This window comes from Equus asinus, chromosome 25 (assembly GCF_041296235.1).
Source record: "Equus asinus isolate D_3611 breed Donkey chromosome 25, EquAss-T2T_v2, whole genome shotgun sequence".
Taxonomy (NCBI): Eukaryota; Metazoa; Chordata; class Mammalia; order Perissodactyla; family Equidae; genus Equus; species Equus asinus.
Window position 1 is genome coordinate 28,101,353 of NC_091814.1, and position 13,567 is coordinate 28,114,919.

The window sequence follows — 13,567 nt, forward strand, 5'->3', positions numbered from 1 at the left end:
GAGGCAGTTCTGAAACTCCAGGGTGGCGGGATCACACGAGCACCTAACGAAAACTCAGATTCCGATTCCCGCCCTCCCCCACCCGGAGATTCTGAGTCGGTGACCTGGGGCCCTGGAATTCTGAGAAGGTGGCCCTTGGAGGAACACTGGGTGGTCTGTTAGCTGTGTGATGGAGAAAAGGATCATCATCATACTGGCTGCTTTCAGTGTGTCCCTACTGTGTGCCTCGTCTTTGCATGAACCACCTCATTTCATCCACTGACTACCTTCCAGGAAGGTGCCGTTATTTCCCATGAGCAGGGTCACATGCTGGCCACCAGAGGAGCCACAGTTTGATGTACTGCCCTCTCCCTGCCCCCTAAGGCCAGCAGAGGCACAGAGCCTAGGGCACCCCGACAAGGACAGGACGTGAAACAGCATCTGACTCCTCAACAGGAGGGAGTGACCAGGGTGAGAATGGCTCGGAGCAAAGATGCAGGGTGGACTGTGATGGGCAACACGCGCACTTCACCTCCCAGGGATGAGGCCGCGGGAAGGCCCCCTCCTCACCTGAGGGCCAGCCCAAGCTACCCAGGAGGCTCCTATGCTGCGCTGCCAGAGCAGGCCACTCTGGGGGGATTCCTGGGCAGCGCACGCCCTCTTCAGGCAGACAGGGGAGCTGCAGGGTGGAGGCCAGGACTTTCCTGGGAGGACAGCCAGGCACTGCTGGGTTTTCTCTTCCATCATCTGCAGCTCTGCTGTGGTTGTTAGGGTTGCCCCATTTTAAGGATGACAGAAATGTTGCGTGTCTTGCCCAAGGTCGCAAAGCCAGCCAGTATTGGACCTTGGTCCCTCCTCCCAGGGTCTTTGTCTCAGCCCCCAGAATGCCCCATGTCCCCCAGCTCCGTGGAAACTGGGACAGACAAAGCCCCAAGGCAGTTGGAGGAGGCAGGCAAAGGGTATTTAATGGGCTTTCGGGGGATCCAGGCACTCCCATCAGGGGAGTAGGCAGGGACAGGGCACGGAGAGCCTCCACGCGGGATAGAGGAGTGAGGTTCAGGTGTCGAGGCTCCTGGCATCTCCAGGGGCCAAATGGCGAGAGCAGACCAAGGCTGATATGCAGCCTCATGCAGCAGGGGCAGCACTGGGCAAGCCGGCATGGACCTAAATGCAGAGTGGAGGATGCGGGCTGTCCCAAAGTGCCCACCCTACAGCGCATGGCCCACCAGCTGGGGAGGAAGACGCTGTCCAAGCCGCCACCCCCTACACACAGAGCATGGGTGTGGGCTGGCACCACAGAATGCCACTGCAGGGGCCCTTGGGCGGGGGCTTGTGAATTACCTACCCCCACTTCATTCCTGATGGTCCACTTCCACATGGTTCATACACTCAGCTCCAGATTAAAAGTTGCCTTTAAAGAAAGGAATCGGTCCCCCCGAATTAGAAACCACTGGACCACCTTCAGTCCTAATCTGGGCACTGAGGCCCAGAAAGGGGAAGTGACTGGGCCAAGGCCAACCAGCAAGGTTGTGGTGTGGTCTTTTCCCTTTGTGTCTCCAGGATCCGCCGGATGCTTCTGGAGGCCTGTGACTCTACTTCCAGCGCTCCTGGGGACTACAAGCCCCCTCCCTCGAGCTCTCAGTGCTCCAGCTTCAGGGCCACTGCACCATGCGGGAGCTTCCCCCCACATCCGCACAATCTGGAGATGCCCATTCCCAACACCACAGGCACAGGCAGCTGCACTTGTACATGCGCACACACACACACACGCACGCACGCACACAAACACACAGACACCTCACCTCCTGGAGATCTGCAGGATGTCGACGCCCTGGGGGAGCCCGTCCCGGTGTGTAGAGACCCCGAGTTTGGACGTGGGGGCGAGCCCCTGGCCCGGGGACGGCCGGAGGACTGGGCCCAGAGGGGCCTCTCGAGCAGTGCAGGGTCTGCATGGGCACCCAGTCAGGCCCCACCGCGCTCTGTAGCCCAACGGCTTCGGCCATGTACCTGGGGAGCACAAGCCAGATGGAAGGGGTCGCAACCCTCCAGGCCTGGTCCCCCTCAGCTTGGGGAGCACAAAGCACCAGCTCGTCCGTGCAGGGAGCTGGGGCCCGTCGCATCCAGGCTGCCGGGCCCTCTGCCCCATTTCTTGGATGAGAATCCCAGCTTCACCCCACCAGCCCCAGGGTCACCACTTGGGCCTCTGCTGTGCCAACTCACTTGGGTCCTCGTGGCGCAAAAATTGTGAAACACCAGTTTCTGGCACAGCCAAGGTCGAAAGGGTTGTTTAGATGCAGGTATTGGTACTGGAGGGGGCAAGGGGAGGAAGAAGAGCTCAGATCCAGCAGGACTGGGACGGCCACCACCACTCCCCACCCTGAGCCCGTCAGCTCAGCCCAGGGCTGCAGCAAGGTCCCAAGGGACAGAAGCCGCGAGTGTCAGCCAAGGCTTCCCCCAACCCACCTCCGAGTAGCTCTCTCCAGGCCACCCCTGGCCCTGCACCCCGTCTCCTGCCGTCTCAGGGATCCTCCCCTCACCCGGCACCCCCTTGGCAGCATCCTCCCCTCTCTGCCTCCTTTGGCCACACACATCCTCCTGCCGCCTCTTTCCAAACACCCTCACACATCGACCGTTTGCTACGAAACTGCTCCAAAGACACGTCCACCCCCCGCTGCCCCTTCTCTGCTGTCCCAGCTCTCAGTTTTTCTACACTTGTGCCTTCACTGAATTTCACTCTCTGGAAGGGCAGTTGGTTGGGGCCCAATCCTACTTCCCTAACCACACTCACATGGCCCTGGACATCTGGGCGCCACGTCCTGAGCACTCAGTGCAGGAAAGGTGAGGCCCAAAGGTCAAGTCCTTGCCTGGACACTGCTGACCAGGCTCTGCTCCTCCCTGCCCTCCACCCATCGGCCTAGCTCCGACCTCCTCCGCAGGGCAGGCCCAGTCTCACCCCGAATACAAGAGCCCCGGCTACAAACTGTCTGTCACGACCAAAAGTGGCCAGGAGCACCTCTGCTCACCGCCAGCTCGCCTTGAGCCCTGCCCCTGTCACAAAGGTGTTGATCTTCAGAACTATTCTCCTCCAAAAGGAGCCAGGACTCCATGCAGGACAGCTGAGCCCTGGGGCAGGAAAAGTCAAGAGGGCTCCAGAAGTTCCCATGGTTGCCATATAGCAACACTAACCACTGTGAGAGTTTGAGTCCTGCCTTCTTGAAGGTGTTGAAAGCATTTAAGGGACACTAAATGGTGAACAGAGTTAGGGGAAATTTACTATCCGAATTTCAAATGTAGAGCAATCCATTTTGACGTCTGAGATGTCTATGCAGCAGAGGAGAACGTTGCTTGCTCGGCGCTTAAAGGAGTGATAACTGTTGGACGGATTCACGAGGACTGACTAAGAGCTAGCGCTCCTTCCCCTTCCCACAGGGGACCAATCGGCCGTGAATGGAGCCAACAGCTCCGAGCTCCCACCCTGTCCTCTCTCACTGGCTCCACACCTGGGTCTCCTGCCCCAACTGTGAGTCTCAAATGTCCTCACGGTCCGCAGGACCAAAACCAACGTGGGCATCTCGTTGCCCATCTCCTGCCACCTCCCTGCGGCCTCTGCTCTGTCGCCTTCTTCCCCAGGGCTTACAGCTCCAGGCTTCTCTCTCTCTCTCTCTCTCTCTCTCCCCCCCCTTCTATCCCAGAGCCTTATGCATTCCTTTGTCTGCAGTTTCGCTCGTTAGCTCATGAATATTTGGGGCCTCAACAACCTTCCAGGCACATCAGTGGGGACTGAGGACACCCCACAAACAATAGAGCCAACTGTGACCTGCAGGGTGGGGAGGGCAGCTGGGGAGGGAGAGCAGCAGAGAGAGGGGATGAGAGCGAAGAGCAGGCAAACCAGGCCAAGACTCCAGTGTGCAGGCAGAGGAGCAGCAGCCAGGAAAGCAGGGGGAGCCGGGCCTGAGGGGCCGGGGACGGCCACGGCAGGCGCCCTCAGCCTCAGGTGGGGCTGAGTGCAGCCCGGAAACATCCATCTGAGGACCGCACACCGGCTTTGGCCACCTGGAGGGCGCAGAATCAGCGTGACAGTGAGGACAGAGGCTGAAGTGGGCTGAGGAAGTTGAATGGCACTCAGGAGCACAGACAACCCTCTCAGGAACTACGGCTGAGCTGAGGGGAGAGGAGGACATGTGGAGCGGAGGACGGTGTGTGATTGGAGGTTTGCTTTGTTTTGAAGATGAGAGAGACGTGAACATGCGGAAACGATGATGGGAAGGAACAGTAACAACAATGACGACGTATAGGACACTTACTTATATCAGCCGCTGTGCTATGTGTCTTACCTAAAGTAACCCATGCGACCTCCTTTTACAGATGGGGAAACTGAGGCACCAGGTGAATAAGTCACATGCCCAAACTCTCCCTGCTGCTATGCTGTGCAGCCGAGATTTCAATTTACGTGGACTGGCTCCAGAGCCCTTGCTATATCAACCACTAAGCAAGCGGCCCAGCAGAAGTGGTGGTCAGGGGAGGCAGGTAGAAAGGAAATGAAGTTGAGGTGTGTGAAGAACACCTGAGTGGGTTCTGCAGGTGATGGGGAAGAGTGCCTGGTGAATGTCAAAGAGAAGACCACATTTCCGTTTCTCAAGGCTGGAGAGCCTGGATGGCAGACCCCCATTCTGAGCGGTGGAGGGAGGGCAGGCCTATGGCCTGACCTAGGACTGAAGAAGCACAGGATGTGCGAAGGGACAGTGCTGCCCAAGAGAGGCTGAAATGATAGACTGAATGTGGAGAGGGAAGACAGGCAGACCACAGGGGGCTGGTGAGTCAGGGCTGAGCAGACGAGGCACAGGTGAGCTGGCAAACAAATATGGGTGGATGGAGTGATGGAGTGGTGACTGGAAGGATGAGAGGTGGTGGGCAGAGAGGATTCCTCCGTCCTTTCAGCTGTCTTAATGTCACCAGGCCCCCCCCCACCAACGTGGCCCACTACAGTCTTTCTAAAACCGCATGGTGTCAGGCCATAGTCCTGCCAAAGGAAACCCACGGCAAGGATGTTCACTTTGACCCCTCCAACTCAACACAGGACCAGAGGTCCAAGACATTGTAGTCAGAAAAGGAAAAAATAAAGACATGCTTATCGGAAAGGAAGAAATGAAACTGCTCTAACCCACAGATGACATGTTTTTCTACGTGGGATCAACAAAAAAGCTTGGAGAGCTCATAAGAGACTCTAGCAAGACTGCAGGATACCAGTCCGATAGAGAAAACTCCATTGTGATTTCTTATAATAATAAACAAATGGAAAAGAAATTTGAAAAACTTTAGAGTAACACAAAAACCCGTGAAGTACTCAGAAAAAACCCAACACAATGTATGCAAGATCTATACTAAAAACTGCAAAACACTCATGAAAGAAATCAGGGATGACCTAAATGAATGGAGAGGAATCCCGCGTTCATGGATTCAAAACTCAATGTTGTGAAAAGGTTCAATTTCCAAATTGGTCTATGGGTTCCACGCAATCCAAATGAAAACCTCAGCAAACATTTTTATAGAAATTCACAAGTTGATTCTAAAAATTATAAAGACAATCAAAGGAACTAGGACAGCCAAAGGCACTTTGAAAAAGAAGGAAAAAGTTGGAGGCCTCATATTGAGTGACTTCGAGACTCAATAGAAAGTTACTAATGAAGGCAGTGTGGCATCGGCCAAAGAGGAGAGGGTTCAGAAAGACACGCAAACCTATACAGTCAATTGGTTTTTGACAAATGTGCAAAGGCAACTCCATGGGAAAAGGATGGTCTTTTCAACAAACGGTGGTGGCACAACCCATACGCAAAAAAAATAAATCTCAACTCATATCTTGCATCAGATACAAAATTTAAGCTGAAATGATTCAGAGGCCTACCAGGAAATCTACAACTATAAAACTTCTTGAAGAAAACATATGAGAATATCTTGGGGATGTCTGCTTAGGCAACGATTGTTTAATTACAACACCAAAGACACCATCCTTAAAAGAAAAGCTGATATGGCACTTCACCAAGTCGAAAACTTCTGATCTTTGAAAGACGCTGTAAAGAAAATGACATGACAAGCCACAGTCTGCGAAAAAATATTTGCAAAACACATATCTGAGTCCAGGATACAGACAGAACTCTTAAAACTCAATAAGAAGAAAACAACACAATTTTTCTGAATGGGCAAAAGATTGGAACAGACACAAATCACAGATAGACGGTCGGCAAACAAGAACACGAGAAGATGCTCAGCATCATCAGTCATTAGGAACACGCAAACACAACCACAACGAGATCCCACCACACGTTCGTTAGACGAAAGTAAGGAAACAAAACACGGAAGACCTGACGACGCCAAACGACAGTGAAAATGGAGAAACGACTGGAGTTCTCATACGTTGCTTGTGGGAATGCCAAATGGTACAGGCATTTTGGAAGACAATTGGGCAGTGGCTTACAAAGGGAAACATTCCGGTACCATACAACCCAGCAAGGCCACCTTTAAGGATTTATCAACAAAGAAGTGGAAACATGTCCAGGGGCCTGGACACGAATGTTTATAACCACGTTTCATGATCACCAAAAACTGGAAACCACCAAAAGATCCTTCAATTGGCAAATGGATCAACAAGGCATGCATAGGTATATCCATAGGATGGAATAGTACAGAGCAAGAAAAGGAAGAACCTCCTCATATAGGCAACACCACGGATGAATCTTGAATAAATTTTGCTATGTGAAACACAGCAGACTCAAAAGTCTGTGAATTCCATTTACAGGAGGTTCGGGAAAGAGAAACACTATGGGGATAGTACAACTCAGTGGTTGCCAGGGGCAGCAGGTATGGGGACATAGTGACTGCAAAAGACCGTCAGAGAATTTGGGGGCTGACGGAACTGTTCTGAATTTGAATTATGGTCGTGGTTACAGGACTGTCTGTGCTTGCCCACACTCATAGAATTGGGTGCTTAAAAAAGGTGAATTTTACCGTATGTCAAAAAAAAAAGGAGTCCTGCCGTGGCTCCCAGGTTCCTGGTCCCAAGACTCAATTTCTCCACCTGACGTTCCGAGCCTTTTCCGTCCGGCCAGTGCCAAGGAGGCCACTTCATTTCCCATCCACTTTCTGCTCCCTTTACAACTGTCTCGTCACCATCTCGTCAACAGTCCGCACACTTTCGGGCATCCCTGCCTTTTGGCAAGCTGTGCCCCTCACCTGCAATGCCCTCCCCTCTGCCCTCGCCCACCCAAAACCTCTCCACCGCGGTCCTCTCTGAACTCTCCGTTCCCTCTCTGAGTCTGTGCTGCACAGAGCGGTCAGGCCCCTCTCTCAGTGTTCACCAGCCTCTGGCGGGAGTTATTCTGACTTCAGGCTCCTCATCACCACCAGCACAGGACGGAGCCTTACTCACCACTGCGCACAGCGCTCAAAATACTGCATGCGCGACCTGGCACACAGGAGGCCCTGGACGCAGGGCACCCAGTCGGGAGAGTGACACTGAGCCCCAGTGGAGGCACCACAGGAGCTGAATCAGGGTCTGAAGGGCTAAGGAGGCACCTTCGAGGGAGGGCAGGCCATGAGGACCAGGGCGGTGGAGGAAGAGTGGAAGGTGCGGAGGTCCGGGAGGGACAAGGGGACCGCCCACAGCCCGGTGTCGTGGCTCCCCCGGGCCCACATACCTTGCCCTCGTGGGAGCGCTCAGCCTTGCTAACCGACCAGGCCTTGATGAGCAGCAGCACGAAGAGAGGCACCAGGAAGCCGGCGGCGGGTACAGCCACCACGATGCTGCCCTGGAGCTAAGGAGCCGGGCCTTGAATCTTGCCCCCTGCCCCCGCACCTGGGCTCTCCCAGCCCTCCTCATCGCTCCCACAGTGGGCCCCCAAAGTGGGCCCCACAGCCTGGTGGATACGTGATGATCTTGTCCAGACCGTAGGGCAGGTGGGTCGTGCGCACCAGGACCATCACACAGGCGACCAGCACGGCGAGAGTGTATAGACACAGGGACAGGACCAGCAGCAGGTAAAGCCGGTAATTGCGGTGCCCGACACAGTTATTCAACCACCTGTTGTGGTGGTCAAAGTCCTGGGCGACAGTGAGAGGGGGCGCCCTCCAGATCCAGACCGTGGCCCAACGCCCCTAAACCTGAGCCACAATGTCGCTATCGCTGGCGTTTCTGTGGTGAGAGCACTTTGGGGCTCTGTGGCTCAAGGTCACTTGTCACGAGGCCTCTAGAGACAAGGCGCGCCTAGCCTTCTGTGGGACACTTCCTGCTGTACCCTCAGCAGGACCTCTGTTTTGACATCCACTGAATGAGAGTAAGAATGACACAGCCCCCCGCACCCCCCAGCCTCTCTGGGTTGTGAGCAGGAGAGAAGACAGCACATTTGTAAACCTTGGCAGGCTAGACACAGGAGAGACAAGCTCTCAGAATCCAGAAGATTGTCGGGCCTGGAGCCCCAGAAGAGGACAGGCGAATCTCCCCAGGCCAGATCTGCAGCCGGCCATAGGCCCCCTGGGCATCTAGTGTCAGTGAGGCCTGGGGTAGGACACGGGTGCCTTTCCTCCCCCTGGCCTGACCAGGGCAAGCATAGATGTGGATGCACCTGTGCCTGTCAGCACCTTGGTGGGCAAGGGCCAGCCTCCCAGGACAGCAGCAGGCACAGACGCAGTGACCTGCATGAGTGACCAAGAGTGCCTGGGAGTTACTGCCACCCTTGGCCTTTTGTAGTCCTGGTAGTGTTTTCACGCCTGCCACGGGCACCCGGAGTCAATGGGCCTCTTGGCCCAAGCTGAGTTCAGGGCAGGGGTGGGAGGGGGCAGGGGGGCAGATGAGAGGGGTGCTCACCTCCACACAAATGTTGCACCGGGGGCAGTGGTGGGTCCGGGGCGGGCGGTGGAAGCTGCACTTTGGGCACCACTGCAGGTGGAAGGCCATGTGGTTCACCCACACCACAGGCATCATCATGGGGTCCAGTTCGTTGGAGCCTGGCATGGGAAGAGGATTGGGCAGCAGCAGGAGCCCTTCCGTCACTCTGCTGCTGGCAGGGGTGGGGGCAGCCCCGCAGCATCACAGGGCTCCAGGAAGGGTGGGGAGGAGCTGGGCATGGGAATCCCCGGTCCCCACTCGGCTGGCTGACCGAACCGGGAGATGCTGGAAGCCCAAGGGAAGGTAATTTGCAGCCAGAGGAGCTCTGTTAGGACGCAGGCCTTCGCAACTGGGACTGATGCTTTCAGGAGTGTGTGCAGTGGGAAGGAAGAAGAGAACTGAGTGGTTGTCAATACCTGGCTTCTCTCCCTGGTCTGCCCCGCCCTCCCCTCCAGGGTAACTGGAAACCTCCAGAATTCTCTTTCCCACATCTTGGCGGATTGGGTCAGGAAGCAAAGAAGCAGGGCCCAAGCAGGTGAGGAGGGGGGAGAAGGGGTCTTGAGGCCCGGGAGGGGAGTGGGGAGCACGTTAGGAATCATCGGTGCAGGCAGGAGCCTTTCGGCTTCTGCCTCCTTCTCCCAGGTGCCGAGAACTCACCTTGATGTAGGATGCCAGGGTCTGACCCATTGAGGGCGATGAGACTGCAGAAGCTGAGTACGAAGAGGGGGCCCGTGACAATAGGATAGACCCACTCGCCGTTCTGGACCAGCCATCTGCAACTGAGACCAGAGCAGGACTCAGCCCTGATCTGCGGGAGGCCCTGAGCTCCCCCCAGGACTCAGTCCACCTGGTCAGGACTCACAGACCTTCAAGCCTGCCATCAATATCCAGGCTAGTGACAGATCCATAGAAGCTCCACCAGATGTCACCCAACACGACCCACCATCACCAGCTCCCAGGGGCACCAAGCACTCTATGCCTCGGTGCCTTTGCGCATTCGGGTCCCTCTGCCTAGAATAGCCTCCCTTCCATGACCCCTCTTCTGCACTTCCCCTGCTCCATGTTATAATCATCTCTTTTTCTTTCTGTGTCTGTCAGAAACCTGCCGGCCTGTTGGGAGACTCACGGGAAAGCAAAGAACAGGCCACTCAGGACAAGCAGCATCACTGCGCTGAGGGCGGCACACAGGCTCGGGATCATCGAGGGAAGCAGGCCCTGAGGTCGGCCAGCCCGCGAGAGCGGCATGGCGGCACCTCCAGCGCCCACAGGCGCCCTCGCCAGCACTGGCTCCAGGAGCCCTATCTCCTAAGCGGTCGCTCAAGAGATAGTGAGCTCCCAAGCTACAGCCCAGGGTAGAAGGCACAAGTCCCAGTGTGATGTCACAGAAGCTGAGAATGTGAGCGAGGGGCTCTGCAGCCTATGACCTGCACCTCCAACGGCAACGCCCCCCACCCCCTCATGCTGGGGACGCAGAGGTCCTGCCCCCGCCAGGTTGGCTTCGAGACCCCAGGAGAGTTTCAAAGCACATGGGGAGAAGGGGCTGATTCCAATCGCCCTTTCGGGGGAAGTGCTGATCGAAGCAAACCGTGCTCATTGCTCACTGTGTCTCCAGTTTTTCCTTTCTGCTCTCATGAAATTCCACTTTGGGGTTGGGGCAGTGAAATAATCTCCCAGCTTCCCTCGTTTTCAGGCTTCTCTTGACAAAAGTTGGGTCAATGAGATTTAAGTGGATCTCTGTGGTTTCTCGAAAAGCTTCTAGCTCCCTGATCAAAGGGGAAAAGGACACCGTTGGCACAGCTCTGTTCTTTCTTCCTGTCTTGAACCTAGATGTGCTGGCCGGGAGTGCCCTCTTGGGCCCATTAGGCAACAAGTCAACACGCTACACAGACACCCTTTGATGACAGTCTTGACACTGCCCCGATCTAGAACTGCCTCCCTCTGAGCTGCTTATGAGGGGAGAAAATCACTGGCTTCTCTGTGACATGCAGCTGACAGTTGTCATTCGTTTCAGCCACTGAGCACCTGAACCCCTCTGTGTCTGGAAGAGTCCCCCAACTGTGAGTCACAGCTCCAACAGACCTGTGACTCAGGGGCCACCAGTCAGCTTCAGACCTGCCACCACCACCCGACTGCGGGGTCTGTGCTGAGAGGCAGCCCCTGCACACATTTTCCCAACTCCGTGTTGAGACGCAGTGGCCGTTTATCTGATAGCAGCTTACTGTCGGCTTCTCCTCCTATCCCATTTTATTTTCCATGAAAGCAAGAGTCCTGCCCTATGTTTCTTTTCAGATACTCAGTAATCGAGACTCTCTTGCTTATGCAATTGACTTTGCCGTTAGCAGTAACAGTCCCATTTCACAATGCTTCATTCGAGTTAATTAGAAAAACACAGCAAAATGTTTCCGTTTCTCCTGTGATTTGCTAGTAAAACTCACTCACAGAACACATTATTAACCACCAGCTTTCAAAACAAAATGTTGAAGTTATTCTGTTAAATGCCCCCTAGAAGAAACAGGGACGTGAAGTACGGCATTCCTAATCTCTGGAGCAGAAGATGTCACATCTTTAAAGGGATGACAGGTTCACGGTCAGACAGGCAGAGACTCTTCTCGGAGCCTTTGGTCACTAAATCTCAATTTCTCGTGCACACTTCTATGGGAGGGTAACATCTGTAGTTGGTTGAGCTTTGTAAAAGAATGAACAAACTGTCTAAATTTACCAGTGAAAGATTCGCAAGCTGGTTAAAGATGTCCTGGTTCGTGACCGTTAGAAATTATTAAATACTGTGAATTGACATGGAGACAAATGATCAAATATTAACAAAGATTAAAAGTCACCAAATTTATTTAAAATCTCAGTACGAACAGTATATTCCTTATATATTCCAGTGATTTGAAGCACTTCACTTTTTAATGTCATATTTATTTGTCTAATAACTGAAGTATATCTCATTATGATTACTGAAATTTCAAAATAATCTCAAAGGTGTTGCAGTTGCTTATCGGTGTATTTCTTGTTTATAGCCAATTTTGCTTTTTCTGTACCTTCTTTCTAATTATTATTTAGGTACTTCAAGTTAAGGTGAAGTAACCTGGATGTGGATGCTGCCATCTCTCAACGGGGTCTTTCTAAAAGACACAAAAAATTTCAAAAGAAAATCATAAGTTTGTAGCATGCAACTTTTTACTAACTATTCTTATGTACCCTATTTCACATGATCATCACACCACTCTTGGATGTTACGTATTACGATAAAACCCTGAGCGTCTCACCACTGTTTTCTATGACAAGGTTCAACTCAGAAATAAGAGAAAACTCTCCTTCCTAAAAGCTCAGAGAAAGTAAAGCATAAAATCTTTTATAGGCAAGGAAGAGATTCAAAATCACTCTATTGACTGCGTAATTAATCAGACTTCAATATGTGCCAAGTATCTCAAATGTGTTTAGCATGGTACTAACCTGAAGGGATAAAAAGTCAGAAAAGACAAATTCCTTTCTTCAAGGTTCTCATGATCTAGTCAGGAATCATCAACAAGGACAAAAGTAAGGAAGAAAACAAATGATTGAAAACTTAGAACATTAGATTGAAAGGCGTGATGAAGATGTAAAAATGAAAAGGGATTTGGGCCAACGTTTCTTAGAACGAGGGAGTACTTTTTCACCAAGTTTTGAGGTAGGAAGGAATGGGATAAGTTTTGTCCATGGTCAATCAATACTGTTATTGTTATTATTGCTTATTTCACAAATGTGAATATTTCGTTTTCCTTTCAGGGAACACGTTATTGAGTGTTGAAATACTTACCACTTAACTTGTGTGCTCCATACGGCTCCAGCTATTTACAGAAAGAATAATAACTTTTCCAAATGGAGGTATGGTTAATCTTATTTATTTTATTTTTGGCTGAGGAAGATCGGCCCTGAGCTAACATCTCTTACCAATCTTCTTCTTTTTGCGTGAGGAAGATGGTCCCTGAGCTACCATCTGTGCCAATCTTCCTCCATTTTGTATATGGGACACCGGCACAGCACGGCTCAATGAGTGGTGCATAGGTCCGCACCCAGATCCGAACCCGCAAACCCCAGGCCGCTGAAGCAGAGTGCACGAATTCAACCACTATGCCACCGGGCCGGCCCTAAATAGAGAAATAGCAACTTTTCAAAATAGAGCTACGGTTACTCTTGTTCTTTAAATAAATCATTTGTGAATTGACAGGAATGCTTCCCAAGGAGCAGATGTCATCAAAGCATGAGATCTCCCAGACACAACAGGAAAGTTCAGAGTCACATTTGTTTTGCCCAAAATCATGAAGCGACAACAAACCATCTGAAGACATATTAATACTCATTAAACCAGCACCAAATGGAATGTTTTCCCCTCCAGACTGGGAAGTTGATATTCCGAATGTTTCATAAGATTGGGGAGGATTTAACCTAAGAACTCTGTAAAAGCAGTCAACACAAGCTGGGCCACAGAGATACCTGCCAATTCCAGAAGACATCTTCAGAAACACTTTCAGGTCTGTGATAAACCTTTTGGTAGTTCACAAGTGCCCATGCAATGGGAAGAGAACACAGCATGAAGAATAAGAAGTAGGCATCATGAAACGGCCTGTCTTCATTTAACTCCAACCCCAAACAACGTATTTCCTAGATTTGGAAAAGAAAAGATGTGAGAGTAAGCCAGCTCAGTGACTCCAGTTTAAACCCATA

At 52.4% G+C, this 13,567-nt stretch overlaps 1 protein-coding gene across 1 annotated transcript; it reads right to left on the reverse strand.

The window, feature by feature from the left end:
- Positions 1–918: 918 nt before the first annotated feature.
- Positions 919–13,356, reverse strand: LOC139039783 (palmitoyltransferase ZDHHC19-like). The gene is made up of 13 exons (XM_070498087.1): positions 13,337–13,356; positions 12,794–12,827; positions 12,660–12,690; positions 12,317–12,371; positions 10,459–10,620; positions 9,515–9,636; positions 8,837–8,976; positions 7,901–8,073; positions 7,671–7,776; positions 2,200–2,285; positions 1,782–1,986; positions 1,325–1,390; positions 919–1,143 (listed from the first exon to the last, which is right to left on the reverse strand). Exons 1-12 carry the CDS (start codon positions 13,354–13,356, stop codon positions 1,361–1,363), a joined length of 1,164 nt encoding a protein of 387 aa, XP_070354188.1. The 3' UTR covers positions 919–1,143; positions 1,325–1,360.
- Between the last annotated feature and the right edge of the window lie 211 nt (positions 13,357–13,567).